General features: G+C 65.4%; 1 protein-coding gene across 1 annotated transcript; it reads left to right on the top strand.

The window, feature by feature from the left end:
- Positions 1 to 2,476: 2,476 nt before the first annotated feature.
- LOC140661842 (5-hydroxytryptamine receptor 3A-like) lies at positions 2,477 to 7,911 on the top strand. Its single transcript, XM_072884612.1, has 9 exons — positions 2,477 to 2,543; positions 4,552 to 4,715; positions 4,895 to 4,939; positions 5,299 to 5,408; positions 5,999 to 6,168; positions 6,390 to 6,550; positions 6,809 to 7,019; positions 7,205 to 7,438; positions 7,613 to 7,911. Exons 1-9 carry the CDS (start codon positions 2,477 to 2,479, stop codon positions 7,909 to 7,911), a joined length of 1,461 nt encoding a protein of 486 aa, XP_072740713.1.
- Positions 7,912 to 9,535: the final 1,624 nt, after the last annotated feature.

Below are 9,535 nucleotides of genomic sequence, written 5' to 3'. Positions count from 1 at the left end.
AAATCATAGCAGACGTGCAATTCGGGGGAGCGCGAGGCTCCGTAATAGGTGGCCTCGGGCGCGTGATGGGGCCGGGGCCGGCAGGCAGCCGCGCTGCCAGGGCTCCTCCGCGATGCTTTATTGCTTTTGACGCTCCAAACGCGCTCTGAAAGGCGAGTCCCGGCAGCCCGCAGGAGGGCTGCTTCCCTCTCCCGCCTGCTCCGCACGGGCAGGTGCTGCGTGCCGCCACAGCTGAGGCCTCCCTCCCTCCCCGTTCCCACCGTGGTCCCCAGCCCGGCTGCAGCATCCCGCCCTGCACGGGGCTCGGTGGCACGCCTGCCAAAGCCCCTGCTGCCTGCAGCCCCCGGCAGGTCCCACGGCACGGGGCGGGAGCTGCCGAGGCTAACGCTGCCGCGGGAATAACACCCGCGGGGGGCTCGGCTGTGTTCCCGGTAAGGGCAGGGTGGGGCGATGGGGAATGCTGAGCATGGCTGGTCCCCTCACGGAGCGTCGCAGGGGCCTGGTGCCTGCGCTCTGCTCCCTGGGCTCTCCCCAGCCTCCCAGGTCACCGTAGCTCCTGGCTAAGCACCGGCTTAAGAAGTTTGCTGCTCGCCTAGCCGAGGTGCCTGCTCTCGGCGTGGCTGCCCTAGCAAAAAGCCCTTCGTCTCCATCCCAGCGCAGAGATGCTGCTGTGCCCAGCTGCAGGCAGAGCCCGGGCAGCGCGCGGGGCTGAGCCGCGGGAAGCCCCGGACGCCGAGCGCTTTGATTCCCAGAAAAGCAATTACCGCGCAGCAGATTACAGGGCTAATAAAATCCCATTACGCCATTTCGGAAAGTAAATCTGATCCGGGCGCTGCCGATTGATATCAGCCGTCCCACAAAAAGTCCCACAAGAGCCCCCTGCACGCGCGCGTGATAGGAGGCTATAATAGATCACGCTAATTAGATATCCGATAACAGGAGGGCTGATAGGAACTACATTAAAATCTCTTTAAGATGAAGACGTGAAACCCAAGGGAGAAAATTCAGAGTTAATGATGCTGCAGCAGAGGCTCCGCTTGAGCGGTCCTCGCCCCCTCGGCCGCATCCTGCCCGCCACGGATGCGGGGGGCCGGAGGAGAGGGGCAGAGCGGGGCACGGTCCCCAGCGCCGCGGCGGCGCTGCCCGTGATTTTCATTACCCAGATTCAATAAGGGGAAAGAGCTCCGAGCTGCCTGCGCTCCCCGGGAGGGGACTTGCCAGCCGCTAACGGAGCCGAGAAATCAAATTAGCCCCGGCTCTGCTCTCGCTCTCTCCCTGACACCGCTGCTGGCAGCCGAGGGGGAGTTCATCAGGGCCGCGCACTAATTCTTATCTTGTTTAAGTGACTCCACGCTGCCATCTGATGCGATTTGCTCTGCGCCGCCGCCGCGGGCTCCGGTCCCTGCCCACCGCTTCCCTAGCACTTCCAGCAGCTGGCAGCTCCGTGGGGGCACAGGCACCTACAGCACACGTAAATGCAGACATACGTACGTGAATATATAAGATTATAGGGAATGGGGGGCGGGGCGAGGCTCGCCCACCAGGCAGAGGGACGTTGCCTTACCCCGAGGACGTGATGCCCTGACGCGGAGGGAAGGATGCTGCGGCCTGAGCTGGGGTACCAGCGCGTGGGCGGGCGCCGAAGACATTTTTGTTCTCCATCAGACGGGCCCAACCTTTGCTTACGGTCTCGTTTGCCCAAAGCTGTTGAATATTTGGGGAAACCGAAACTGGCAAGAAGTGCTTTCCTTTGCTGGAATTTGCATCTAAATGCAAATTGCCGCAACGAGAATAGACCCTCGTCTTGGTGCATGTCGGAGGCCTTCGGGGAAATCCTGCTGCCCCCAGGCAGGGGTGCAGAAGGCCAGCAGGCAGCTGGTACTGCCTGCAACCTGCGTCTGTCCGTGTGTCCGTCTCTGGCGGGACAGATCTGCCCCGCCATAGGGTGCGAAGGGGAGCCCAGTACCTCCAGAGCCCCCATTCCCCACTGATGGAACCCCACGCCGTGCCAGTGCCACGTCTCTGTAACCTCCCGGGACAGACCACCGTCCCAGAGGGCTTCCCCCTGACTTGCTGATCGCTGATGAGCTCCCGGCGCAGCCCTGGCGCCTGCGGCGTCCTCTCCTCTCCCTGCCCCGCCATGCCCCCCGCTCCTGCTGCATGCAGGCACGATGCTTGCACCCCCGAAACCCGCTTTTCCGTGGCTAGGCGCCTGGGCAGGCGATGGGGGAGCCCCGGGGGAGCCGGCGGGGTGGGGGGTGGCTGGGTGGGTTCCTCTCGCATCCTCCCAGCCTGAAACTTGATGCAGCGGGAGAGGCTGATTGCGAGATTAATTGGGCGTTCTCAAAACCCCGACGGCGGGGGGAAAGCGAGCAAGGAGTGCTGCCTGCCTCCCTGCTCGGGTTCACTCCTCCGTGGAGCCGGCAGGCAAGGGAGGTGGGGAGGAGGGAGGCAGCGGCTGGGAGCCGGCAGAGCCATGACGCCCGCCGCTCTCGGGGCGCTTCTGGCCCTGCTGCCTCTCGCCTCGGTGCTGCAGAGCCAAGGTAAGGCGGGGGGCCCCGGGCAGGGCTGGGGGGCTGGGGCAGAGCGGGGGGCTCCCCGTACCGAACGGCACGGTGCAATCCCTTCCTAAAACCCGAGCAGCGCGGCATGCAAAGGCTGCTTTTTATCGAGACCTTAATGCTACTGAAAATCAGCGTACCTGGGAGAAGCCCAGGTGTGGGAAACCTCTTCTGCTAGAGCCCGGAGGCACTGCCTGCCTGGGCGACGCAGGCTGAACGCCCGCAGCAAGGTAGTGTGGCGTTTGAACCCAGCTCTGTCTTGCGGGCTCATCGGTGCGGGGCTTTGAAGTACCCTGGAAGCGTGCAGGGTGCGAGCCCTGAGGAGAGAGAGGGAGAGAAACAGGGTGAACTCCTGCCTGCCTGCCTGCGTCCTGCTGTCTGGAGGCTGCTGCCTGAGCCCTCCGCCCGATAAAGGGATTTCTCTCAAGTATCGTTTCATCCCTCATAACACAGAGCTGGGTTTTGGGGACGACAGCGCGCAGAAGCGGTGCTGTGCCTATGGTCTGTAACCTCAGCTCCGCACGGTGCGAAACCGACTGCCAAAATGTTCGCAAGCTGTCATTATTATTATTTTCTCCTTGAACCTTCCTGGGAAATAGTAGAAAAATCACGGTGCTGTTTTGCACCAGCGCAGCTGAAAGCTGTCAGCAGGTTTGTGACTCGGATCTTTGGGCTGGTCAGATAGACAGCCCCTCTCGTGGGGACATCGTTCCCGGCTCCCAAGCCTCCTCCCGCAGTTAGCCCGGCAGAGCTGGCCGAAGAGGAGCGGGAGCAATGACTCTCTCGCCTTAGTGATGCCGGAGGTAAGGGGGTAGGCGGGTCTGTGCGGACGCACGCCCGTGTGCCAGGGCTGTGCCGAGTTGCACCAGGCGAGTTGCCGGCACGGGTTTGGGGCCCGGCAGACCGGCACGGTGCCCGCGGCGGACGCACGGCGCGGCCGGGGCGAACCCAGCCCAGTGCTCCCTCTGCGAAGCCAGAGCGTCCCAACCTGGGGCTCGGCGGCATGAGCGCGAGGAGGAGGAGAGGGCGCGAGGAGGAGCGCGGGCGCGAGCCAGCTGCCACCAGCTGCAGCAGGAAAGGCCGCTTGGCCCCAGCCGCGGGGACGGCGGCGCCCGTTTTCCTCCCCTCGCCGTAATTGCCGCCTCTCGCCCCCCCCCCGGCCGCCTCCGTCGGCGCACGCCTGCCTGGGCGAGGGCCGTGAGCCCGGCCGGCTCCCCGGCATTACTGATCGCGCGCAGACTTGGAGGGGCTGAGGCGGCTGGGTTTTTTTCTTAGCTTAAAAGACAGATTAAAGTTCCTTTCCCGGCAGCTTTTCCCAGGTTCCCGCAGATCTATTCCAATTAGTCCCTTTCATTACCTGGGAATTGGACTCCGGGGCTGGGCGTGCTGCAGAGCAAAGCCACGAGCGCGGCTCTGCCGCCCCGGCTCGGCCGCGGCTTCGCCGGCTGCCTTGCAGCGAGGACGCGGGTGCCGCGAGCAATTTGCTCTGCGATTAGTGCTGCCGGCACCAGCCGAGGGACTGTGTCCACAGTAAGCAAACACCGAGATACAAATGAATTTAGCATCCTGGCTCATCTCTAACCTTCACTGCCTCCGCCTGCAGAGCAACGAAGAAACGTCCCTGGAAGTAGCGAGCGGTAGGAAACTTCTCTGGGGGCAGCGAGTCCCTCACGGGCCCCCGCTGCCGCTGTCCTGGCGTCCGTCCGGGAGAGGCAGAAGACGGCAGCCCTGCCCTCGGAGGCCGGGGAAGGTCACAGCCCCCTCCACCTAACACAGCAGGAGATATTAATGAGGCGTTAGGTGACGGTTCTGGCGGGCAGGCTTGTTTCCCCTCGGGATGCTCCTATTTAGCTTTGATGGGAAACCCCAACCGGTAAGCGAGGGATGGCAGCCAGCAGCATCCCGCCGTTCGCGGCACACCGCCGGGCGATGGCAGCTGCTGCCGCGGTGCGAGCGGCCCGCCATCCATCCCCCCTCCCTCTGCTGGCAGGTACCCGGCACGGGGGCCGGCCACCAGAGCCCCCCGAGCCCGCCCTGCGCCGCCTGTCCCACTACCTGCTGGCCCGCTACGAGAAGGGCACCCGGCCTGTGCGGGACTGGCGAACGACCACCAACGTGGCCATCGACCTCATGGTCTACGCCATCCTCAGTGTGGTGAGTCCTCTGCTCCCACCCCGCACGGGGCAGGGGCCGCTGCCTTCAGCGCGGGCAGCGCCTGCATGTCCGCAGCAAGGGGAACGGTACCCGGTGCGCAGCGTCCTCCTGGCACGCTCTGCCCGTCCTCCAGAGCGCCCGTGCCCCCCGTGCCGACACGTGCCCTCCTCTTCCCGCAGGATGAGAAGAACCAGGTGCTGACCACCTACATCTGGTACAGGCAGGTGAGCAGACGAGACCGTGCCACCTTGCCCCCCCTCCCTCGCCGGGACCCCCGTCGGGGCCGAGCACCCCTGCAAATACAGGTTTTCCCATGGGAGAAGCGTGCAGCCCTGCAGGAGCGCAGCAAGGTCGAACCCGTCGCAGGGGATGACGAGACCTCTGTAGGGCATGAACCTCAAGGCACAGCTTTCATGCTCCGTGCTTTCACCAGTGGGTGGTGCGGTAGCTGGAGGACGAGCCTTTTCTCCCTCGCAGGGATGGTGCTGGAGATTGGTTCCCATGGCAGGGTGCTAGCGTGGCTTTGGGTCCCGGCGGGGTGGAAGGCACCTTGCCCTCCAAGCCCCTCTCCCTTGTCCCCCAGCACTGGACGGACGAGTTCCTCAGGTGGGACCCGGCGCGCTTCGACAACCTGACGCAGATCTCCCTCCCCGCGGAGAGCATCTGGGTGCCCGACATCCTCATCAACGAGTTGTGAGTGAGGTGAAACCCCCGGGGCCGCGGCAGGCAGCCCGGGGATCGGGGCCCCCTCGCCCACCGTGGGCACACGCCGCCCCACGCTTTGTATTCCCGGCACAGAGCTGGCAGCCTCCCTGCGTCGGGCGAGCTGCAGATGGGGAACAGCTCGGCAGTTGGGCCATTTCCAACGCTGGCTAACCGCAACTGTCGGTAATTACCCGCGCCGTGCCGGGGGTGGGATCCAGATATCTGGAGAAAGGCTTTGTGAAGGCAGCACAATGTGAGGGCAGCTGCAGAGCTGCCGGCCCTTCCCGTGAAGCCAGCCGGCGTCCTTCCCCGCTTTGCTGGGGTTTAAGGTATTCCCGCCGGCTCCAGAGAGCCCCAGGACGAGGGCACAAACGCTCCTTGGGCTGGGAGAGGGCAGCAGCCGGGGCAGCGCAGAGGTGACGCCAGGCAGGCACGCTTGCACGGGTCCTGCCAGAAAAGCAGCTCAGGGGGTAAACCGCCGGCTCCTGGGCAGTTCCCCTCCCCGAACGCAGCTCAGCGGGAGGAGCCCCTGCCCAGGGCGCTCCCCAGCCCCGGTCTCTGTCCTTCGTGTCCCCCAGCGTGGACGTCGGAAAGTCCCCCCATGTCCCCTACGTCTACGTTGGCCACCACGGGGAGGTGCAGAACCTCAAACCCATCCAGGTGATGACCGCCTGCAGCCTGGACATCTACAACTTCCCCTTCGACGTCCAGAACTGCTCGCTCACCTTCACCAGCTGGCTGCACCACAGTGAGTGCCGGGACCCCCGCGGCCGGGGAGCTCGGGGGGAGCGGGCAGGACCTCGGCCGGGCTGGAGCGCCGTGCAGAAGGCGACTCGCCCCTCTAGATGGCCCCAGCGGATCGGGGATGCGTGCGGGGAGGGCAGGCACCCAGCCCGGCGTGGAGGTGCCGGCAGCCGCCGGCGCTCCGGGCCGGGCACCCCTGGTCCTCACCTCTCCTCCGCCCCCCAGTCCGTGACATCAACCTCTCGCTGTGGCGGCAGCCGGAGCTGGTCAAGTTTGACCGGAGCGTCTTCATGAACCAGGGCGAGTGGGAGCTGCTCTACGTCCTCAGCCGCTTCCAGGAGTTCAGCGTCAAGAGCAGCGACAGCTATGCCGAGATGAAGTTCTACGTAAGGCTCTTTGGCCGCCACGCTTCTCGGGGATGGGGCGCTAAGGAAGGGTCTCGCCACCATCCCTGTTGCTTCATCACCCAGCCGCTCCCTGCCGCGGTGCTCCGGCCTGCGGGCAGGAGGCTCCTGCGGCTGAGCCCTTCCCCTGGCTCACCTTAGTGCATCCCACCATCCTCGCCTGCCTTGGCGCGGAGCCGCACCAGCTCAAGCCCTCGTTTCAACCCTTCGCTGAGCCTTTCCTGTCTCTCTGTCCCGCAGGTAGTCATCCGGAGACGTCCCCTCTTCTACACCGTCAGCCTGCTGCTCCCCAGCATCTTCCTGATGGTTATGGACATCGTGGGCTTCTACCTACCTCCCAACAGTGGCGAGAGGGTCTCTTTCAAGATCACCCTCCTGCTGGGCTACTCGGTTTTCCTCATCATCGTATCCGACACGCTGCCGGCTACTGCGGTCGGCACCCCCTTGATAGGTACGGCAGTGCTACCTGCCAAGCCCACGGCTACGGCAGTCCCGGGCCTGGAGCAGCAGGAGCTGCTGCTCCGTACGGAGACCACGGGTCCCCTAGAGAGGCGGGCAGGGAGGACTCGCTCAGGACCATGCTCTGTCATGAGCATGAGCCTTTGCAGGCCACTCACCTCGCTGACACCTCCGCAGGTATCTACTTTGTGGTGTGCATGGCGCTGCTCGTCATCAGCCTGACGGAGACCATCCTGATCGTGCGCCTGGTGCACAAGCAAGACCTGCAGCCCCACGTCCCCGACTGGGTGAAGCGCCTGCTGCTGGAACGAGCCACTGTCCTGCTCTGCATCCGGGACAGGGAGAAACTCAGCCAAAGCAGGACGCAGAGCTCGGACATCTCCCGGCAGGTGGAGAACAACGACAGCACAGGTAAGGGCTGCACAGAGAGGGCCCACGGGAACCGAAGGGGACCGGGCCCCGCGTAGCCGTCTGTGTCCATGCAGCCCCTGTTTGCGTGGCAACCTGGATGCCCGGTCACCCACAGGAATCCCAGCTCCCCGCCTAAAGAGATTTTTTTCGCACTTTCCTCTCTCGATCCCGCAGCCAAGCTGAACCCCTACGGTTGCGAGGACCCCCGGGAGAGCGAGATGGCGGGGGGCGCGAGGCCCGCACCGGCCTTTGCCGGCCAGGCGGAGGGCTCCCCGCTGATGCACGGCGTCCTGCGTGAGATCACCGCCATCCGCCAGTTCCTGGAGAAACGTGAGGAGTTTCGCGACGTCGCCCGCGAGTGGCTGCAAGTGGGCTACGTGTTGGATGTCCTGCTCTTCCGGGCGTACCTGGCGGCCGTCCTGGCCTACAGCATCACGCTGGGCACCCTCTGGTCGGTGTGGCGGGATGCCTGAGCGGCCCCCGCCTTTGGGGGCAGGAGCGGTGGGGACCTCAGACGCTGCCTTGCTCCAGAGGCCGCTCCTCGGCGCTGGGGCTCACCGGTCTTTGCCGACCCAGGCTGGCACCCGCCACCTTCCCCCGGCTCCGCAGCGGCAGCATCTGAGCCCCAAGGCGGGGCCGAGGAGGAACCACCCAGCACCGATCACAGAATCGCGTAGGTTGGAAAAGACCTTTAAGATCATCGAGTCCAACCGTAAGCCTGACACTGCCAAGCCCACCACTGCACCACGTCCCTAAGCACCTCGTCCAAGCGGCTTTTAAATCCCTCCAGGGATGGGGACTCAACCCCTTCCCTGGGCAGCCTGTGCCAGTGCTGGACAACCCTTTCGGTGAAGTAAAACGTCCTAATATCCAGTCTAAACCTCCCCTGGCGCAAGTGGAGGCCGTTTCCTCTCGTCCTATGGCTTGTTACCCGGGAGAAGAGCCCGACCCCACCTCTCTACAGCCTCCTTTCAGGCAGCTGCAGAGCGCGATGCGGTCTCCCCTCAGCCTCCTCTTCTCCAGGCGAACGAGGCTCCCCGATGAGCCCTGCCCAAGCCTTGGCCACGCTTCCCCCATCCCCGGAGCCCCCCGGCCCGGCCGGCGGCCGCCGCTTCAGCACCGCGGACAGCGGCCCCGCCGGCCCGGCCCCGCCGCCGCCGCCCGCCCCGGGGGTCCCCGCCGCCCCGGGGGCCCCCTACCCCTCACCCCGGCGGCCCTGGGGAAGCCACACGCCTGTGGCCCCTTCTCCGCTGCTGCCCCTGCTCGCCGGGTCTTCGGTCCCCCCGCTCCCGCCCAGCGGTACGGGGAAGCGGGAGGGAACCGTGCCAGCCAACGGCGAACGAACCGGGGTGCAAACGGGACTGGCTGCGTGGGCAGGCGGCGCTGGAAGAGCCCGATGGCCGCCGCAGTTTTGGGCGATCCCCCCGCTCCCTCTCTCCGCCCTGCCCCGCCCCGGCCAGGGCAGAGGCACGAGGCTGAGAGCAGAGGAAAGAAGCACTGGCCGCATCCCCGAGCGGGGAGTTGAGCCCAAACTGCAAGGACCAGATCCGCCCGACTCTCGTTCCAGAGCTGGGGGTGTCGAGGGCTTGTGATGAAAAACACCGGCGGTGTTTTCGGGGTGGTCCCGGGCTCCGCCGTGCTCGCCCGAGACCCTGTAAAGGTAACAGCCCGCTCTTCACGCCGTTAACGTACCTGAGCAACCGGCGCGGGCACCACCCTCGAAAGCGCTGGAGACGACGGGAGGGCCCATCCTGCGCTCTAGGAGCATCTCTGCGTGGGGCCGGGCTGCGGGCGGTGGGGGGAGGCGGGTTGACGGTGCCCGGCTCTCCTACGTCAGCCCCCAAGCCCGCCGGCCCTGGACCAAGGGCCCCGCTCACTGTCCCGGAGCCGTCACCTGCAGGAAAACTCCCCGCTGAGTGACAGGGGGGCTGAGGACGGGTGGAGCGGGCTCCTGCCGGCGCCGGCCCGCGCTAATGCGCTGATGGTCTGTAAGTGGCTGCCTATTGATGAGGTGTCCAGTTAAAGAGTTCGCGAGACACTAAATCAGCCCATTGATCCTGCCGAGATCGATGGTGCTACAGACCTGATCACTGCAGT

Source organism: Ciconia boyciana, chromosome 20 (assembly GCF_034638445.1).
Source record: "Ciconia boyciana chromosome 20, ASM3463844v1, whole genome shotgun sequence".
In the NCBI taxonomy this organism is placed as follows: domain Eukaryota; kingdom Metazoa; phylum Chordata; class Aves; order Ciconiiformes; family Ciconiidae; genus Ciconia; species Ciconia boyciana.
Note: the sequence above shows the minus strand (reverse complement) of the source record. Positions and strands in the feature narration are given on the sequence as shown.

Coding starts and splice junctions, on each gene's coding strand:
- LOC140661842 (XM_072884612.1), top strand. CDS start 2,477: ATGACGCCCGCCGCTCTCGGGGCGCTTCTGGCCCTGCTGCCTCTCGCC. Junction 2,544..4,551: donor CTCGGTGCTGCAGAGCCAAG/GTAAGGCGGGGG, acceptor CTCTGCTGGCAG/GTACCCGGCACGGGGGCCGG. Junction 4,716..4,894: donor TCTACGCCATCCTCAGTGTG/GTGAGTCCTCTG, acceptor CTCTTCCCGCAG/GATGAGAAGAACCAGGTGCT.